A 22588-nucleotide genomic window follows, 5' to 3' on the forward strand; every position below is an offset into this window, starting at 1 on the left:
TGTTGCAATATTCTGGACACGCTGCTTGTAGCACTTAATCATGTGTTTCCATTGGGACTGGGAAAATATATTAGAAAGCTGTCATTTTGACCTTTAGATCTGCCATTGGCATTTAAATCCTGTTTTATTAGTACTTTGTATGAAATGATTTCACTGACATTTAATGGTTCATTCGTGCATAACTTGCGTGTAATAGCAACAAGTGTATTTCTTTTGTAGTGTTAATTCTTATCAGATCTTTGTTGTCACACACAAGACATTACATTTATGATAGGGGGCATATGACAGATCAATAAAGTGTGATTCAAAAATCAGCGATGTGTTGCTGAGTAGTGCAGCCAATGTGAAGTGCATTTATCACATTAGGAAATTAGTCTAAATTCCTGCCTGCTGAATGGAATAACACATTAAACCAGATGAAAGTGGACAGCTTTTAATAAACACTTGTAACATGGTGCCTATTGGCCAATGTGTAGCAATGCTACCTTCATCTGAATACGCTTGATAGCTTCTTTCTCCTTTTCTCATCAAAATTATATTAAACCCCCGGAGAACCCACGGGGTCAAATTTGGCCCCTATAAATTCTGCTACTCAAATAACAAAGACTTTTTTTTTATTTTTTTTGTTTTTTTACAACTTTTACTTCAAAAGTCCAGAGTGCCACTTCTGACCCCTGCATGGGGCCATCTAGTGGATGAATATTGCACTTACATGAGCGAGCGTGGTGGTGACAAGATGGCTGGCAACATGCTGTTTTGTTGAGCTGGAAATCAATCCAAACAAAACCATCTTCTCAGCAAACCATCAGATGGTAAAATTGTGTTTTTTTTTGTTAATCTACTTTTATATCATGTTGCAGAATGCCTAGGAGTATGTTTTATATATATATGTTTGATAAATTAGCAACTCTGAGCTAGTTCAAAAAACAAGGGTTAAAATTGAAAAAACATATATTTTGGTGTTCAGTAAACTTATAGCAGTCATTTAATGTATAGTTCATAATTTTCCAAAGAAGAAAGGGGTTCTTGGGTTCTCCAGGGTTAAGTTTCACTTTTTAAATTGAACTACCGATGTTAATTAATACAAAGTTTATTTATTGAAACACATGTGCACGTGGGGAGAACGATAAATAGCACAGTATAATTTTCACATTTCCATCTAAAGGAGAGCATCGTTGTTCTCTAAACTTTATGCTGGAAAAGCATTTTAGTTTCTGAGTTGTTGTGACAAGCTATGCTAATGCTACAGTATGTTCCGATCGGTACGCCGTGCTATTCATATGGAGCGTTACTGTCTCCATGTGCTTCCTCATGTGGATAACTGTGTGATAAGGTTAACCATGCACACATCACATGTGGTACAATAATAAGTAACACAATCGCACCGGGGAGTGGAATCGCATCGGGAATCACGGAAGAAGCGTACTTAATCGGTTTTGCTTTCGTTTTGGCCTCAGTTTGACACATCCATGTTGAAGAGGAAGGTGGTGATGCATATTCAAATAATTGCAAACACACAATGTCAGTTATCAGGAACATGTCGATTAATGGGAACAGATGACCTGTTTTAGAGCGAGACCTCCCTCATCTGTTGAAACTAAGCCAGATGAGGATTAAGACCGGATCCTGATTTATGCAGATCCTCCTATTGAATATCAGGGGAGGACTGTCTGGCTAATTATAGCATCCCAGAGATAACGCTAGAGACAGTGAATGAAGACTTGTCATTTAGTTTATCTACGTGTGTGTTTACATGGAAACACAAGAGCATCTTCCACGCTAAAGGCTCTTGGAGTGAAGGATGTAGTCAGCCTTTCCCCGCAATATTAAACTATAGAGGTACAAAAATGCGGGCAAGCAAACCTTTTAGCCTTTAGAAAATAGAGGTGATGTGGGTTTTTCGAGTCCTTGCAGAGGATGATGGAGCTAACATGACAAGCTTTTGTCTGTGTGGGCACAGGCTCATTTACCTTGCTGAGTGTGCCATTATGCTCCACGTGCTGACAAAGTGGGATAAAAAAAAAAAAAGACCACCTCTCTGCGAACCCTATTTGGTATAATAGTATAATAGAAATGATTTGTGTGTTCACATACAACATATAGATTTTGAAGGGTTATGTGGGCAATGATATCACGTGGCTGGATAATGAATCCTATTTGTTTGTTACATTATTGCAAAACTGTGCTCACATTTGGAATGAGCATATGTTGTACTGAATAGGAACAGGCTGAGCAGCTTGACTCACTCCCCCCAAAAATTATTGCAGCAAACAAATCAGCATTCTTTCAGTGGTGACTACTACATTCTGCAGGTTGCTATTATCAGCTGCTTTAAAGGTTATGAAACGAGCTACACATTTGAATCATTTTGTTCTCATGGGACCGAGTAACATATTACAGTAAAGTTTGGTAAGCTCAAATATTTTGAGAAAAACGATTCAAGTTAAGTTATTTAAGTTTAATACACCAACTCAAACAACATACAGTAAGTAAGCATCATGGTCATTGTTTTTTTTATCATTAAACGTAAACAATTTATAATTAGGCTACAAGTGGCAAATGTATTGTTAGCTTAATGGCGTAAGTCATTTTTACTTGCTGTCATAATGTCGATTTAAAAAAAAAAGTAAAGCGCTTGATCATTTGTCTTGTTTTCCAAAACGGTCAAAACTGACTTGTCTTGGCCTTATGCTATTATGCTAACGGTAATTGTACAAACCACTCCATGGCTAAGTTGCTAGCATGTAGCGCTAATAAGCTAATTTAGCAGTCTTCATGTTCACTCAATGCTCCATCTTGTCAAGCAGCACAACACAGATTGACTCAATTGCACAACACCAGTCAGAAAAGATCCATATTATTGGTCAGATACTCTTTTATGTCATCTGACCAAGGCAGTGCGACTGAGAAAACGAATGATTTCAGCCATCTTCTCTACAACCATATCTTGAATGAGTGTCAGTCGAAAAGATGTTACGTGAGTTAAACTGCTTGGAAGGGAGACAAAACTCCAGCCGTGATTTGCATATCAACAGATAAATTCATTCACAAATAGATGTGGTGGAAATTCAGACATATTTAACATAGTCATTGAGGAAATGGTTCATTAGTTCAGGAGATTGCGATAAATGAGTCTGGGTCAGGGTTTGGACAACCAGCATAATGAGCGGAAAGACATTGGCTATTTAATTGTGTGCTTAAAATTGACTATCCAGTGCAGTACCAGATTTTAACATAGACTTAGGGCTAACAAAACAAAGTTTACAGTGAAAACTACTGGTTGTTAGACCTAACCCATGGGCAGTATTTTATTTTGAAATGCCTTGGTCAGAACCATCAAAAAGCCCAAAACGGGTCACAATACCGCCTAGGGGTTTGTACAGTTGGGGAAACACTTACTAGCATTAAGTTCTGCTTAAACTGATGGTTGTTAGGATACTAGCTATTATGTTTTGCCAAATTACTCAAAGACAACCAAACCAAACATTTCATTAACTGTGTGAAATCTTCTTTCCCAACCTTTTTTTTTTGTTTCCCTCTTTCACAAACTTGATGATGGTGGTGTGGTTCCCTTTTCATCCAACCACCTATTTCACATATAGCATAACAAATATTTGATCATTTATAATAAGATGCTAATGAGGACACTTTGTCGTGGTATTGACCCACTTGCTTGTTTTTAACCGGAACATGCACCAAGGAGGAACCCTATTATAAAGCATGCACACTGAGGAGTATGTTTTCTCTCATCGACATTTCAATCACGTAGGAACTGAAGATGGGTTAGCATGAGGTCAGTTGCGAAGTGCATTTACTGTGAAATAAAAATAAGTTACACTCAAATGGCTTGCGAGACAGACAGCCAAGTCCAACCAAGCAAACCAAAAACAGTGTGGGGTGGGGGGCGGGGAATCCACTTTATGACTCAATTTCAATGTCACTTAAAACTTTTAAAACTGCCTCCATCCGTCGAAATCTGTGCTGGTTGTGCGATGGTGACACGTCCAAATAGAAATGTTTTCCTGAGGACAATGTGGCTTATACTTTCCTCTTTACCAGTTTTTCTTCTTCTTTTTTTGCCAGTTCTTTGCCAGTTTTCTGCTTGGAAAGGGGGGTGGGGGTTGTTAGAGGTAAATTAATAATAGTCATTGAAAAAAATTCTTCAAGTCACATTTTACAAGTAATACAGAAATGAGTCAAGAAAACCTTGAAATGATCCTTTGCATCAGGAATAGCTTTGGTTTGTTTTTGATACTATAGATGTGATAAACACTAATAAAATTTGGTGACAAATCTGTAAGGACGAGTTAGTCAAGATATATATATATATATATATACATAAATATATAAAATAAAATAAAATATATATATAAACGGCTCTGGCTGGGTTCTGAAGTGTTCGGTTTAGGTGAACGGTATGGGATTTTTAGATGGTTTTAGGTGAACTAATGAATACACACTCACACGCACGCACATGCACATACACATACTCACCCACATACAAAATAAAAATTAATTAAAAAAAATATATATTTAAAAAAAAACAAAGAAAAAAAAGTGAGAGCAATGATGATGACATGTCAAATCGCTAAAATTACCGAATGAATAATACTGAGCTCTCCAGAAAAAAGAAAAGAAAAAAAAAGATATACAGTATATAAACATATACAGTATGTATTGTATTATTATTATTATTATTATGTTTTGGTTTGTTTGTTATTGAACCACAGACAACATGGTGCGATTGTCAAGTAAGAAACAGATTGCCAACGTAGCCAAAGTCTAATAATACAAAGAGAGGAAATACGGGAGAAAAAATGTTGAGAGTTTGAATAATTGAAAGGCTCTTGGCATTATTGAGTGTATTGGTACAATTCAGCAACGGAGACTCTTCACACTTTGCTTTTTTAGCTACAGGTACATAAAAAAATCATAAATATAGTTATAATATAATAATATATAATATATACAATACTGTATTAATGAATACGCATAATTTATGAAATCGGTAGGCATCTAGAAATGTATTTTCGCTTGTGAAAGCTTGCTTGCCTTTCTGCGACAGAGACTCTGCGCGCTTCGCTTTATAGCCACAGGTCCATATAAAGTTATAAATGTTCTGAAGTATTATTTTAAAACACAATACTGTTTTGGTTGCAGCCAGCTGGATCTGGCTTCATACCTGGAAACATACTGTTATATTTTTGTTTTGAAAGCACAAATTTCGAATCACATAACTAGTGGTAGTTGGCCACTTAAGAAAACTAGCTGCACTATGCCACAGTTTAGTCGCATTTGGCCGTGTCGGTTGGTCCGACATCTCTCATTGGCTGACTGCCTGCGTTTTGTGATCTGGTTCTCTGTGTGGTGTTCAACAAGTTTACAAATGAGTCAGTTGAATTTCCCCTTGAGGGATTATAATATGGAAAATTCGAATATTGAAAATGCTCACTTCCTGTTATTGTTTACAACTTTGCTTCTCCGTCACTAAACCTTGTTGATAACTTTCCTTGTGGTGTAAGGCAGCCATCAAAGAAGGCTAGTTGTTCCCCAATCACTTATTTAAGATGTATTTGTTTCACATAAAGCCTGTTGACAAAAAATGAGCGCACCAATTGCAGCCGGTACTCGTAAGACAGTGAGCCCTGAATGCATCACTTCATTTCATCTGGCTGGACTTAAATCTTCATCTTGCCATTAATACCTGGCGGCATGACAATGAGCTCCCAATGTTACGTTATTATCAAGATCATCTAAAGCGCGCACACGAGGGAAAGTGGAGAGGATAAAGACTGCGAAGAAGAGAAGGTGCAGCAGCTGCCTGCGGGGGCCGTGGGAGAAATTTCAAATTGTAATTCAGGCTTTTAACATTTATGAAATGCAAACAAGCAGGAGGTTTGACCTTGGAGATGTGAACAGATGGATAAACTATGAATATGTTTGAGATTACTGTCAAAAAGCTTGCGCAAATTCCACTATATGTGCCTGATAGATTCTCTTCCATTTTTTTCTTTCCAGTGACAAAAGATTTTCCGCCTTGGGGTTTGGCGCCAGAATCCCACCGAATTATGAGGTGACTTCTTGCCTTTGTCCTCCCGCATTCAATTGACCTTCACTTCAGGCACACTCTATATTCAGCTGCTTTTCCATATACCCACAACCTGCACATGATGATTTCCATTAAAAACTAATTGACAACACAATTCGTCATGCAATCCCAATTTCTCATTTAAAACTAATTATGTTGTTGTTTTTATTCATTAAACCCTTACCTTGGAATATCAACTGGTTCTGAGAAAATAACGTGTCGGGCTCCAATAATAGACCCCTTGGTGGTGATGCTCAATTTACATTCATTACATTCAAGAACTCATAAGTGGGAGAACATTTTTCTAAGTAAATTGGACTTAGGCAACCGCAGGCCTGTAGTGATTGGTTCCGGCTCCGGGGAGTAGCATGATACGAGAGAGGCATACACACACACACACACACACAAATAGTTTTTCATGTTGACAGAAATTTCTGTCTGTAACAACTAAATCTGGGCAAATTGAAGCATATGGTTATAGCATATTTTCCGTCTCACAGTTAAAGGATCTGCGTTTGAGTCCTTGCTTGGATATTTATGTAGCCATAGGCTACTATTAGGAACATTTGAATGACAATTAATAATATATTTTTTTCCCGCACAATAAAACATCACAGTGGGACACTTGAACAAGTGGCCATTACTGAAGTCATTAGTCACACTTGTGCATTGCTGATGTCATTTGTCACGCCTCTTTATTACTGATGGTATTAGTCACACCTGTGCAGTGTGCAATAAAGGACGACCGTAGCAGCTAAAGGAAGATAAGCATGATTCATTATAATAGCATCCTCTCCTATCTATCTATATTTACGTTTTACATTCATGCTTTGAATCATTTAAAAAGCAGATACGCAGCCAGCTGGAGAGGAGTTGCTTGCTTTGGCTGACACTCGCTGCTGCTTTCGGGGGAAGAAACTGCCTTTACTGACAGGAAGGATTATATTGAAAATGTATGCAGATGTTGCAGTTATAGATAGAATTCAAGTTATCATTTCCACACATTAACCTGTTTACATCACTGTGTGGCACTTTTGTAGTTGAGAATAGTGAGCAGGTGTTGCGTTGTGTGTTGGCAGTTTGTAATGGCGTCCTTTCAATACTTTAGTTTTATGCACTGTTTTTCAAACTGGAGTTCAGTGACAAATAATCATGTGAACAAAAAGTAATTCTTGTGGTAGCGAGCCATGCACATTTGAGTAGAAAAAAATTATGACGTATACAGAATTTTATTATGTATTTCTTTACCAACCAGCATTTTCAAACATTGCTGCCCTTGCTAATTTTTACTTTTCTAACACGTAATGGAAGCTTATGGGCAATGGTGGATGTTTGTGGAGCCTGGCCAAAATAAAATTTCAATTTTTAAAAATCTGCACTCAGCCTTAACTTTGAAATGTGTCCATTTTATTTAATTTTTTTAAGTCAGTAACTTCTCCCTTCCCCTTTCTGCTTTATCAGAAAAAAAGAAAGAAAAATGATATGTAAATACCAACAAATCTCCACTTCAAATAGATCTCTATAAAAACCTCATGTTCAACACATCACTAATGTAGCGTGGAAGTGAAATAACTCCTTAATGGTTGTATTTATTTATTTATTCATTTAAATACAAACTCAAATGTTTAGAATGACAATTTTTCACAGATATTAAATCATTTAAAGTTATAAATTAATTAAACTAATAAATTCATACATTTTGCTTAGCTTTTTACATGACAAAATACTCAGAACAAAAGGTTGAGGTCGTATACTCTCAAAAGATTAATCCCATTCAAACACATGCTTCAATTGCTATCAAACGGACAAGACTGTAAGTAAATACACAATCATTTTCAATTTACTGTTTCTCTCTACAGGTGTCTCATGACTTTGCCATCAATTTCAATCCAGAAGATGATGAATGTGAAGGTAAGGTTGAATTGGTTTATGGAAATAATGCGCCATTGCTGATTTGTACTTCAACATTCATTTGATTGAATTTTGGCTATGGGGAAACAATCAGTTATATGATACCTTATTCTTTATATGTCTAATTGCTCCAAGGTTTTAAAAAAAAAAAAAGAAGAAAAAGAAAGAAAGAAATCACTACCAAACAGTCAACCATATTCTGAACAATCACTTAGCATGGGTGATTATACCAATCCCGAATAGAGCATTCACATTTACACGTATTATCACTTGACACCATTTTTATATGATGATGGTGCGATAAATATTATCCATCACCAGTCATTCTAGTTTAACTGAATACAGTAAACCCCAAAAGTTCTACAAAACACACACACACACTAATAAACATAAAATTTACGTTTCCCATGGAAAATGGGGAGGGGGGAAATAAATCCTGCAAAAAACGGAAAATAAACCCAAATATAAATAAAATAATAATAATCTGGTGCCAAACTGTGAGTATGCAGGGGTAGTTTAAATTTGTAATATCACCATTCACCACTAGATGGCAGACATGGTCTTATACTACCTATATCCGAGTAAGCCAAATAATTTTTTTGCGGATTTGGAATAATATTCAGGAGAAACATAGTACCTCAATAATATAAAAATTTTGAGTGAGTTGATTTTTATGAAAAAAATGCACAACATGAGTCGATTTGCTGTTCAGCAGTTTTGTGCCTTCCTTGAATGGACATTTTTGTGCAAGAGTGCCCTTCGCACTGGCAATTAAATAAATAAATGATTAAATAAATGAAGTCACAGTCTGTGATTATTTTGCAGTTTGATTTGTTGTTTAGGTTAGGGTAGTGGATATTTTATATATATGCATTGAGAAATGTATTATAAAAGTGCAATTCATTAAGAGCACATATTTTGTTTATATTTAAATTATTATTATTTTTTTTCATACATCTGGTTCTGAAGTACGTGTTATGTGGCCCCGGGTAGCACTGATGAACAATTGTGGGCCCCTCCAACATTTAAATTGCCCATCCCTGTTACAGAGTGACATTTTTCCTCATTTAAATAAACAGTCCAACCATTTTTCTCAACTCAGAGGAGCCACTCCCACTAATGCTTTCATGGAGTCCACATTGATCATCCAGCACAAGGACTCGGGTCTCTTGTGGGTTTTGCCCTTGTGAAATTGTCATCATGGAAAACATTCCCCTTCTTTACAAGAATACATCTTCATCACGCCGCTCACCGCAGCTTCCTCCTTATTATTGACTGAGGTTTGTTTGTGTTGTGTTTGATCAGAGATCCAAGGCGTGGTTGAGGCATACCAGAACTGCCTGCCTAAAATCCAGCTGTACGGCCCCACCAATGTTTCTCCCATCATTAACAGGATAGCCAAGCTGTCAGCTGGCGATGGCAACATTAAAGACGCCTCTGTGAGTGTCTCTCCAACGCATACATATGGATGGAATGCAGCCTTTGTTATATTGCCTCCCGCTGAGTCCCTCAAGTGAACAGCCTGCGGTTTAACTCGCTCTTTACAGTAATGACGCCAGAAGCGTAGATGAGAAGAAAACCTTTATAAATAAATTAGTATTGTTCTCTTATCTCGTACTGCTCTTCCATACTAATGCAATATTTGTCGTGCATAGACGCAAAAAGCAAATTCTAATATTACTGTTTGTTAAGCTCACATCAACTTTTGTCTGGTTATTTACGCAAAAATCGATGCTTCTTTTTATCATGTGGCCTTCAGGGATTTTTTTTTTTTTTACTTAGAAAAATAATATTCAGCTTACAATCTGTTACGCAGACAACAAAACAACAAACCAGACTTTTATTTTCCTCTTTTGATGACACCACTCAGTTCAAAGTGCTCTTAACCACCCCTAAGCGCATCCCGTGTAATGAGGCCGATGACAACACTTAGATAAACACTCTCCATCACCCAACAGCGATACCACATCCTGCTCATCCTCACCGACGGCGTGGTGACAGATATGGCAGACACGCGCGAAGCCATCGTGCGGGCCTCCTACCAACCTCTCTCCATCATCATCGTTGGAGTCGGCAACGCGGACTTCACCGACATGCAGATTTTAGATGGCGATGACGGTGTGCTGCGCTCACCGAAGGGCGAGCCGGTCCTTCGGGACATCGTGCAATTCGTGCCCTTCCGGGACTTCAAGACGGTGAGTTACCTCTGTCAAGGACAAATTGTTTTCACACATGAGGTTAATCTGTCTATTTATTTGTTTGCGTGTAACTTGCAGCAGGCCAAACAGTTTTTATACAGTATTTGATGATGATCAGATTTTCTAAAGATGTTCGATATCTTATCTCGATTGTGTATTTGGTTCAATAACCAAACCAAAAATTTCTGAATCTGTGTTTTTGGCATGAACAAAGAGGAGGCCTCGCTAAAAGGTGAGGATGGTGGTGGGTCAGTGCAGCAAACTAGCAGCGGGGCCTCAAGCTTGTGGAAATATTTGATGAAAAATGAGACTGATAGCACAGTCACGAGCAACATTTGTCTATTAAAAAAGCACAAGTCCTATACATGCCTATCTGAAAAGCTAATGCTAGCTAAAGACAGTGTTGGGAATGTTACTCTATAAAAGTAATTTGTTATAGTTACTCATTAATTAAAAAAGTAACTGAGCTAGTAATTGAATTACTTCATAATAAAAAAGTAACTCACTACAGGGCAAAGTAAATATTTTCTCAATAAAAAAAAAAGCTTTATTACAAATATATATATATTTAAAAAAATATATTTAAAAAAAATATATATATATATATATATATTTTTTTTTTATAGCAGTTTTCTAAAGACATTTGAAATGAGTAGAATGGCCCAGTAATTATACATAAACATCAGTATTTAATAAATTATTCAAATATTAACTGACACACGGGTGGTTTATCCTGGTTTGTGTGTAACACTGGGTCTGAATGTGATTGGATGAATGAGTCTGGGGTGGAGTCAGCACAATCACGAGAGTCAAGTGACAATGTTTTCATGCAGTCAATAACCCCTTCAAAACACGAATATTGACAATATGGGTTTTGAAAAGGTCATGTAAATACACGCAAAACACAGAATATGCTCTTATTCGGGTTCACCCCTTTTCTAACCTGAATAGTTGGTTATATAAATATCGTATGAAATGATCACTGGTTTGTGTTCCCTACGGCCAAACCGGCACACAAGCCCCCGTAAATACACAAGCAAAGGCAAACTAAAATGGAGAAACGTGGCAACACAGCAATTCTTGCCTTTTTGGAAAACATACAGACGACAACTGTCAAAAGCATCGCAGTTCGCGGTCATTTGCATGCCAGGCGAGTACTTCGAAGATGTGCACCAACTGCTTCTCTTCAGTCTTCTCAAAAAGCATATTTTCAATATTCTGCTTGACGTACATTCAGGTTATGAGAATAATGTATTCCCAATGGTCACAGTAAAAGTGCAATTTACTGGAGAAGCGTTACCAAGCTCATTATCTTGAGCGACACACACACACTCGCACACGTACACGTACACGATAAAAGCGGTGTGTGCCAACATTCATGAATGAATGTGACATTTTCGCTCATGTCCTATGGGTTTGAAAAGACATTTGTCATTTTCTTAGATGACGACGCACGCAATCGTTTTTAGAAACATCAACTGTGATGCTGCTATCAGCAGAAGACGTTAGTCTCTAAAGTTGCCGCATTAAAGAGTCAAAGCGACACATTTTTGTTATTGTTTTTTGATTTGTGTGTAGATTGTTCATAGGTTTGACTACAGTTAATGGTCGACTGCTGCTGAATAAGAATAGGCACTGAAGGATTCAAAAGTTATTTTTACAATTAAAAATAACATTTTAATGTAAAATGAGTTATGTCAGAAAAGTTCCAGGACTGGTGTTTTTCCCTCTTAATATAAGCCAACCACCACACAAACGGAAATCAAGCGGTGTTTGTTTGGTTTAGTTCCTGAGAAGTTCCTGAGACAGACTGCTCAAAATGTCCTGAGCATCTGACACTTCCTGGCCAAGAAGAATTTCACCGTACATTGCCAAATTCATGACTCAACCGAATTGGCTCCAAATCATTTTTTTTTTCATGTTTCCCAATCTCAAGGGTGTCATGAAGAGGACCCATCCTTTTTTTTAATTTTTACAACAATATGTTCTATGTAGCCCCACCAGTCTAAATATGGTATTCTGGTTAATATTGCATTAGTGGAATATGAGTTAAGCAGCAAAATCCAGCCATTTCTATCCATCTTAGGGGGCGGCCATTTTGCCACTTGCTGTCGACTGAAGATGACATCAATAATTCTCAGGTCTCAGGTAACAACCAATCACAGAGCAGCTTCAGAAAACAGGTGAGCTGTGATTGGTCGTTGCTTGACCCCTGAGTAACATTGATGTCATCTTCAATCGACAGCAATTGGCAAAATGGCCGCCCGGCTGGATTTTGCTGCATAACTCATATTCCACAAATGTAATATTAATCAAAATGTCATGTTTAGACTAGTGAAGTCACATATTACATATTATTGTCTATAAATGTTTTAGATTGACTTTAAATTAGAAATATGAGCTGTACAACCTTGCAGTGAGGGAAATAAAGGACCTCCTTTGCTAGTCCTGTGATTGACAGGTGCTCAGTATGTGGTGTACCCTTGACTCACCTAAAGTCAACTGAGATTTTCAGGACAAGCAGTAAAGAAAATGAATGGATGAATACAGATGGTATCAGGAAAAAAAATAACAGCGATTGCATTTTAGATGAGCCAATCCCTCTCGATACTCTCAGCTGTGGGAAAGTCATGAGTGTGACTAACTGTCAGTCTATCATCATCTGTGCGATGATTGACAGGTGAAATCCCTCAGGGTTGGGTGAGAGTTTGCAGCTTTCACAAGAAATGAACTTGAGTAGGTCTCATGGCTGTTCAATCCTTGTGTTGCAGGCTTCACCAGCAGCCTTGGCCAAATGTGTCCTGGCAGAGGTGCCCAAGCAGGTTGTGGAATATTACAGCCATAGGGCCATCCCCCCAATGTGTCCAGTCAGGGACTTGACCACGCCCATCATCAGCCCCGTTGCTACCAGTCCGACAGAGTAACTCCACCAAACAAGCCCTGAACTGTGAGAGCAGCACCTGTCCCTCAAACTGAGACGGAGCAGGGATGCCTGCCCCCCCTGGGTTAAGATGAGACAAGTCCTCGTTAATCATTTATTCCCCTCCCTACAAAAGATTTTGTCAACTTTTCACCTGGGACTGTGAGTTATGTTTTTCAGCTCGGTGTGGATTCAGCACATCTCCTGGCTTTGCGATGGAAGTTTGAAGGATTATTTTTCTTTGCCGTGGCTTTGTGCATGCCAGCCAATCTGTCATCCGTTAATCACAGACGGAGGACTGATAATCTTCACCGGCCCTGAATGACTTCTTCTGTTTTTAAATTTTTTTTATTTTTCATTTTCTTCCAGCATCATTGCTTAAAAATATATGTCAAAAAGTAACCCAAGCCATCGCGCTATGAAACATTCATCACAGGGGGCCTGCAATGAAAGGCGAGACATTTTTCCATTGTGGGCTTTCTACACGGACCATCAGTCATCACATGGTACTTAAATGTGTTTGGCTTCATTTAAGGGCACTATGTATTGATCGAACCTTCATGAGGATGACACATGTTGAAATTTCCCACTATGTGTGGTTCGCAAAAGTCACGCTCTCACAGACAGTTGGTGGATAACTACACCCCCCCTTCATGTTTCTTCATGGATTATCCATCATGGAAAACTGCAAGTTGTGTTTGTCCTCTAGAGTATATGAGGAATTGTAAATAGCACTGGAAATGCAAGTATGAAGCTCTGCCGTCAGAATCAATGGATGACATTTTTTTGAACTGATTTTCCTTAAAATGACTGATTTGACTTGGAAAGATGAAGAACTAAAATAGCACCGGAATATGAGGTTTGTCCCAAGATTTCACAGCGCTTATGACCTTTTGCGGTCAGCCCGGCACAGCTTGTACGTGTTTTAGATGTTATTTTCTCAATAATGATGAGCTACTTCCCAGTTGATTAGGATATGAACCATTTACCACCAAAAACTCTGGTTATTATCGTCTACGTCTGTGAAACTGCCTCTGATCTACTCGCTTCAAGATGTGACAGGCCACAGTTTTTCTAACTTTGTCAAGTGGCTAAATATCAACAAGTATTGTTTACGTTCCCTCATACTTTAATGTTGGAGGTGTTTTTATTTTTGTGCAACTTGTTTCAATATTGACATTCATTGAAAGCACATAGCCGAGCTGCAAACAGAAGTTGTAATATTTATAGAGTCAGTAGTGTGCCTATACAACGAGAGTTTATGAGTTAAGAATTTAAAGTCTACACACCCCTGTTCAAATCACAAATAATAATATTAATAATAAATATAGGTCATTCAGGTTCTCGGTCACATTAATGATGGAAGAAGTGAATTATTTTGTTGTCAGTTTATTTCACACACAAAAATTAGCAGTTGAATAGGGGTGTGTAGATTTTTTTAATATGCGCTATATATAGGTAATTTCATTCTATTATTGTACTAAACATCACGTAATGATAGCATAGGCTGCCAAGCAAGGTGCCACTTTAGTTACCAGTTATAAGATGCAAAGATAGTGAACTTGTGAGTTGTCTGGGATTAACTCAAACTCTCACTACAGAATGACATATATACCTCCTCAACCGCGGCACGCAAAAAGCCATGAAAAATATTTTTTTCCCTTTTTTTTTTTTAAACACAATGGGCATGTTTATACGGAAGCGTATTGCATTCACTTGAAAAAAAAAAAGTCCTGTTTTTCTGGCAAATTTTTGGGGGGAGCTTTGACTTTTTAGTATTTTTTTTCTCTGTTATATAATATTCTCCCCCTGTTTTTTAATTTTTTTTTGTTTAAAAAAAAAAAAATTCTGTTCTGAATATTTATTTATTTATTTTTTTGTAATTTTCCCTGTTTTATAAAATAATTATTTTTCTGTTTTTTTGAATATTTTTTTAAAAGGGGTTTTCCCTCAGTGATTAGAGAACAAACCACAATACAGTATACACATTAATTCCTTTATTGAGAGCCAGTAAGTAAACATAACCATTTTATGGCGTATGTGGAAAAGTATCCACTTCCGCTATTCGCGAGTCTGCAACAAGTCACTTGGAGTTCAGAAGTTTAAAAAAATTACTCTAAAAAACACCAGCTCTGTTTTTCGGAATATTTTTTTGGGGAATATTTTTTTTTCCTGTTTAAAAAAAATGTGTTCTGTTTTTTTGAAAAAAAATATTTGTTTCCCCTGTTTTTCTGAATATTTTTTTTGCAGTCTGTTTTGCTGAATATTTTTTTGACAGAAAAAAAAATTCAATAAAACAATAAAAAAATATTCAGAAAAACAGAAAATAAAAAAAAAATACTCAAAAAAACAAAGCTCCCCCAAAAAATTAGAAAAACAGTTGTTTTTTTCAAGTGAATGCAATACGCTTCCATATGTTTACATATTTTGTCAGTTGTGACTTTAGAATTTTTTTTTTTTTTTTTTTTGCATTTCAACTTGAATTAAAGTAACATTATTCACATTTTCCTCATAAGAATTTAGTAGGATTTAGTTAACAAAATGACTGGGCTCATCATACATACATCATACTTTCCCTTTTTTGTTTATGAGCCTGAACTCAAAAGATATGACTTTTCTCACACATTGTTCATAAATCAGTCTAAACCTAAGACAGTGAACACTTCTACTTTGCCAAGACAATCCAACTTAATTGTGCAGTTTTAGAAGTATTGCGTTTATATTTGTGTTCAGTGAGGACAAGCGGTTAAGAAAATGGATGGATGGATGGATGGATTTCCTCCATCAAGTCTTCAAGCGATTCCTTTGCATAACTGCTGAGTGTTTTCTTTTGTGCCCCAACAGTGCACGTTTGCTCCAAAAGTCAACTTGAAAAATGACACCGTCACTGTGTTTACAGCTCCTTCTCTCTCTCACACACAAACGCGCACAAATATTACAGCGACTTTGATTTGTCCTCTGGAGCTCCCCCAGCTTTCTTTCGCTTGATGCACGCTATTGACTGGTGGCTGCACAGCACGCTCACACACGAGCATGTGGTGTTGTTGGACTGCTTTGAAGAAGCCAACTGTGGAGCACTGGCCTGTCATAGTGAATCACACAGCGAGGACTATCGATCCGGTGGGCCTAGATATGGACCTGTACCAATGTAAATGATCCTGGAGCAAGTTTGGCCGTGTAACTATAAAAAGAAAACTCTTCATGTGGCTGGTGTTTCAAAAAGGTGGTAAAAAAAAGAAAAGAAAGAATGAAAAACAACCCAGCTGGAGTTAACCGCAATTTATCGAACGAGCTTGTCTTGACTTATCTCAGCATGTCCGCGCAAATTTGCTGCCCTTGTGTAAAAAGTTTCCTTCATACTCACAAGCGTGTGTCACTTCTAAATGCTAATCAGAAAGGTGAGGCATATTGTATAACATTTTATCTCGGTTTGCAGCTTGCCGCTCTCTCATAAACGTCTAGCGTCAAGTCAGTGGTGAGGGATTGTCAACATTGACAAATATTCAAGGGTTCTTTTGGGCAAATCTGTCCAAATAAGATCTGAGATTGAAAACCAACAGCATGCTGGTCAGACTCTGATATGGACTGGAATTAATTGAAACGATCTTAATGTTGACAACGCGGCCATTAAGTGGATTAACAGTTACTACGGGTGTGCATATCTAATCTCAATACCTGGAATATGATCTAAGGATGGTTCATTTTAAAGTGGAACAATTTGGTTCAATTTTGTAGGATTACAATTTAATTCGATATGGTACACATCTTGTTGTCATTTGACAATATATAAATGAGCTTGTCAGTACTGTAAATGTACAGACATACATACTGTATGTATACACACACCACTGTATACAATGTTTATATCTATACATATATGTATATAATATATACTGTACTGTATAATGTATATACATGTATGTGTACACACACAGAACTTCCTCATTTATTTTATAAAACACTTTTGCTCATTAAAAAAACAAAACAAAAAAATCATCCAAAATGTCAAATATATATATATTACTTTAATACCTTGTTATTTTACACATGGACCATGTATAAAATAAGAATGTATCTGCCTCATATTGCACATAAAGTTGTGTTCATAAATCCTAAAATGTCATATTAGACATTTTGAGTTGATTTTTCTTAAATGGGCAAAAGCGTTTAACAAAATAAATGAAGACAAAGTACTATTTATCTTAAATTTTTTGCTGATCCGAAAAATTATCCGATCCGTGACTCAAATCCGTGATCCGAACCGTGGCTTTTGTGATTCGTAATATATACACATACATTGGTTTGGATCCCAATATATTAATGGCAAAAGTAAATCATGCATGACGGCGGTTGAGCCCGAACAACATTAGATGTCCTCAAATTACAGCGAGTTCTTCATTTGCTCAATGCAAAAATTGTTTTTAATACATTTATCAGTCCAAACATCAACAACAAGAGTTGCACTGGTTAAATTAAATGTTGCAAAGGTTTTACAAAGCTTGGGGTTCACCACAACGACCCTTAATTTAGCTTTCTGGATGAGTAGCTTCATCAAAATTACAAGTGAGTTCTCTGCAATGTAAAGTCCATCCAAAGTGTGACAGTCATGAATAATTTTTGATGCAAACATCGATGAGGTGAATTTGTGGCTGCAATAAAAGCAGCATGTGGATTCAAAGAAGTTGCATGGCTTCCACTGAGCTGCTTATCTACCCTTGCACAAGTCTCCCAGTAAATGAGCAAGTCATACGTTTTCAAACATTTTGATCCCCCCCCCCTTCCCCACCCCCCCACCTGTTACTGCCCAAAACACAGTTTACAGCTCATATCACAAAAATGCAACATTCCACATGGGTACGAAACAGCCCATGCTTCATTTGTGCAGATTTGATTTCTTCAAAAGGAAATAAAGGGACTTTGTGCATGCTTATTTTGATTGTTAACCTGTGCTATGTTGTCTTTTGAGTCGATGAAATCTGTGCTTGTGATTTGCAAGCCTACGTTTGCACAAATGTGGAGTTGACGCTCTTTGTCTTGCAATTATGTAAATAAACCCTGACCATGTGAAACGAGCCACGTCTCATCATTCTGATGACAAATCCATACTTAAATGCCTGTATCTTGTATACGTACTCACATCTGGTGCAACGATAGGAAAAGACCATTTTCGCCATGCGCTGACAAGCAGCTAATCACAGGAGTGCTGATGTGCTTGATGACATAGTTTCAGGTATCAGGTGCGCATTGGCCCCGTGCGCTTTGGATGCTGCTGATGATGATGTGAGCACTTAGTGGATGGCATGAAGCACCGAGCCTAGTCTTTAATTCCATCAGACAGCTCCTTTCATTTAGCAGCTATTGTCGAGCGCGCTGGAAAACGGTTGTTTCCATGGAGACACCTACTTGTGGGGAGGCCTTCATTTTTTTTGTCAGATTCAGACACACGAATACAGGATGCGCCACGGACTGTGGGGAAATGAAAAAAGTGGGCCGTGTTAAATACCATGGCTGAGGTTGTCGGCGAGGCCACTAATTGTCCTGCGGAGACGCAGGTGATCGATTGAAACCTCATCACCCTCAGCCTATCTTGTGCCCTACTTTTTTTTTTTTGTCTGCTTGGACTGATTTATGGGGACAATTAAACACAGCTTAATGGCAGGTACTAGCAATAAAACCTAAAAAAGGTGTCCATAAATGCTGCTACAAGCATTCACGCCATATTTTAGGATTCCAATTGGAAATGTCATTACATGATGGCACAGATACAGGATTTTTTAAATGACTAAACATAAGAAAGATTCACCAAAAAATGGATTCATCTCTTTTAGTTGTCTGGCAGTCCAAGCCAACGGTGTCATATTTGCAACAAGGTACACAGTCAATTCTATAGAGTCAGTTTGACTATGGAACCAAATTGACGGTGTATATATATATATATATATATATAATATTTTATATTCAGATACAGTAGATTGTTTTGAACGTTTGAACGAAGTTAAAGTTGTTTTGCACAAGCTAAAAATAAATCCATGAGCTGAATGAAAAACACGCGAAACAAGAAACAGAAGTACGGAGCGGCCTTCCAAATTAAAAGCATAGATTTCAAAATAAGAGATTTAAACATCACACACAAAACAGCTTGAAGAATGCAGCTTAGCACTTCGTATATATGCCCTAACGTTTTTGGTCTAGAAGTGGTAGAAGAATAACATTATTATTTACATTTAGTCGGGACCCATAGAGCGCGATATTTACTTAAGTTGGAGATCGCTAGCTTGAAAACAGCCCCTTACTTTCTGACTTTGACGAAATTCACAGCGCACGACCTATATCATTATGTAATCAATGCCAGTTTTACACCGGAGCTGATTTAAACGCTCATCGCTGGCGGTCTCTGAGACGAGATGCTACGCAAAGGTAAAACTTGTTCATCATGCTAATTGACTTATTTTGACACATTCCGTTCTATATTGAAACGCTGTGATGATGTTATGTTGACCAGCATGAAAAAAAAAAAAGACTATCGTAGTGGCAAGCTATGCAGTCATTTCATGAATATGATTCCAAGCACAAAGCCGAAATCCCCCATTATTAAACAGTCAAATGCACTTAATAGTTTTGAAGAAGGTACATTTTAAAACTAACACTAACTATCCGGCTTGTTAATATGATTTAAAACACGTAATTCTGGGATTTTTTAATAGGTTTTAGGTGAACTAATGAATACACACTCACACACACGCACGTGCACATACAGTACTCACCCACATACAAAATATATATATATATATATATATTTTTTTTTAATTAAAAATTAAAAAAAAATTAAATAAAATAAAAAAGACAGAGCAATGATGAATACATGTCAAATCGGTAAAATTACCGAATGAACAATACTGAGCTCTCCAGAAAAAAATAAAAAATAAAAAATGAAACACGTAATTCGACATCTCCGTTGTTAGAGTGTACGTTTACTAGTAAAATGTATGATTATTTATCTACTAACCTTGCAAAAAAAATGATCGCTACAAATCCGTGAATACTTTGTGGGCTGCCACTCCTTTCTGTTGATTGCTGCTATCCATCAGTGCCTTTTGTCTACATTAGTGGGTATGCGATAAAAAAGCAATATTTGGTTTACTCCCTTGTCTATCTGTAGAACCGACCGCACAGCAAGATTTGACCATTTTATGAGATAATTGATTCGATGAAGCACTTTACGCTGGTTCAATGGTTACAATACAGGCCAGTGGCTCTTTTGCCGTCCCGGAAGGGGCGTTCCCATTAGGGCGGTGACGTCACGTGCAAAAGGTCTATAATTCGTACTTAAATATATTTCAATATTTGAAATTTATTGTTTATGAAAAAAAAGTATTTGGCATAATCTTTGGATACGTATACTAAGTATCCTTGCCCCCCCCATTCATTTATAAAAGTCTGGCTCCGCCACTGCTTTCAAACCATCTGTTGTTTGGTTCTGAGGCAAAACCAGAAGGGGCCCGATGAATGAGAAGTGTCACCCTCTGCATTTGTTTGCCTGACTAACGAGGAAATGACTAATAGGAGGCGGAGAGTGGAATATCTCAGCGGTAATTAGCTGTCTCCCCCTTCCCCCAAGGGAGCGTCGCACACCTTTGAAAGGTTTCCAGCGAGCTCCACTGATCTCGCTCACATGACTCCTATCATACCCCCCCCCCCCCCCCCGCTCTTCGTGCAGGATCCCCGCTGCACGCAATATCACACAATCACTCATACATAGGACCCATCTGAAATCATTTTGAATCATTAATAATTGTTTTCACCCCAAAATGATGCTTTATTTACATGAGCCTGGAAATGAATGAACTTGAGCTTGACTTTGAGGAGATGTCAGGAGGAGGGTAGATTTTCTCTGAGAAGTAGCACTTGTAAGAAAGAGCCTTGATGTCCAAGCACCCTCCATGCTTTGCGTACCACTCCTGAGCTCACCGTGGTGATCCATTAAGGACTCTAATGACTTCCTCCGGCACAAACGCTCGTGCGTCTTCCTGAGGTCAAATGGCAACTCAGTTCATATTTGCTGTCAGCGTCATGTACCATGTTACAATTCACAACCAGTTCTATGATTATGGTTCCCTGTCCAATTAAAAACGTCACTTGAAAGGATATCTGACCTAGTATCTTTCAAGGTGATCTGTGAAGAGCTTCGAAATATTCAGTCTTTTAAATTGTTTATTATTATTTTCATACTAAGAAAGGACTGTATAGTTTTTTTTTCATGGCATTTCCCCCATAAAATGGCCAATGTATATGAGATGAAAAAAAGTCTCTCAGCCAGGAAACATCTTTTATGAACTGCCAGCAAGCATCCTGTTGACTTTAAATTGCAAATGTTTACTTATAGTTAGTTGTGATTAAAAGTGACATTTCAACCTATCATCTTAAAAGTGAGATTGTTCACTGACTGATAATTGTCCTGGTTTATGCTGTAAAGTTTGATGAAAGTGTTTCTCATCTAACTTTCTGTTCTAATATATTTAATAAGTAAATAAATATATATATTTTTAGATAAGTTACTGACCATTGTAAAATATTCCCCTTAGACGGGTGTTTTCCGAACTGCTCTTAAAACTGTATTGATAGGGAAATTTCGGTTTGGATATTATGGATTTTTTTTTTTCATTTCCAAAAATATTAATTAGGAATTCCATTCTGGTTTTAGAGCTAAACACAGTAACCAAGACTGCACTTGTTAGGTTGCAAATGTCATGGTTTCATTAGAAATGCAATTTTGGTATTGCCATTCATGGAATACTGGTAAATTCACAAATTGTTTGGTTGATCTGGTACTGTATTTAACTGGGTTTAATTCTATTTTAGCAACAACAGACAAATATTTGGAAGTTTTAAAGAATATTCATGTATGATAATTCATGTGAACTGAATGTATGTGTCCCGCAAGGTTCAATTTTAGGTCCACATATCTTTAATCTCTACAGGCTGCCACTCAGTAATGTTATCAGGAGACAAGTCTCAGGCTTATAAATAGAAGTTGTTGTAGTTTATTTTATTTTATTTATTAATTCCTAAAGCTACAAAAAAAAAGCCTTACATTATTATGCTCCACATGTGTGGAACAGCCTCCCTGAAGATCTGACAGCAGCTTCCAGTGTGATTTTTTTTTTTTTTTTAGAGATTAATTTAAAACTCCATTTTGATTAAATCTAAGTATAGTTTACATTTACATTTCTTCTTAATAATACTGTATACTTCCACTTAGTCCTTTAGTTTACTTAGTTTATTGAATCATTTTAGTTGTGTATTTTATGTTCTTGTGTGAATGCTATCTTTTTAACTTCTTCTTCTTATATTGGTTTTATCCAGCCTCTGGTGTTTTCTCACTGCAAACTAGAAACTGCTGACTGTGTGTGTGTGTGTGTGTGTGTGTGTGTTTGTGTGCATCTGTTTATGTATGTGGGTGGCACTGGGTTC

The 22588-nt window shown here is 37.3% G+C and overlaps 1 protein-coding gene across 1 annotated transcript in view; it reads left to right on the plus strand.

Moving 5' to 3' along the window:
• The window catches only part of cpne7 (copine VII), a 35308-nt gene extending 17119 nt beyond the window's left edge, over window positions 1-18189 (plus strand). Inside the window, exons 12-16 of the mRNA XM_077564238.1 lie at window positions 6019-6073; window positions 7948-7999; window positions 9305-9438; window positions 9958-10194; window positions 12969-18189. Of these exons, the coding sequence (XP_077420364.1) occupies window positions 6019-6073; window positions 7948-7999; window positions 9305-9438; window positions 9958-10194; window positions 12969-13121 (631 nt within the window). The 3' untranslated portion in view covers window positions 13122-18189. The remainder of the gene's footprint in view (window positions 1-6018; window positions 6074-7947; window positions 8000-9304; window positions 9439-9957; window positions 10195-12968) is intronic.
• Window positions 18190-22588: the final 4399 nt, after the last annotated feature.

This window comes from Vanacampus margaritifer, chromosome 4, assembly GCF_051991255.1.
Source record: "Vanacampus margaritifer isolate UIUO_Vmar chromosome 4, RoL_Vmar_1.0, whole genome shotgun sequence".
Classification (NCBI taxonomy): Eukaryota; Metazoa; Chordata; class Actinopteri; order Syngnathiformes; family Syngnathidae; genus Vanacampus; species Vanacampus margaritifer.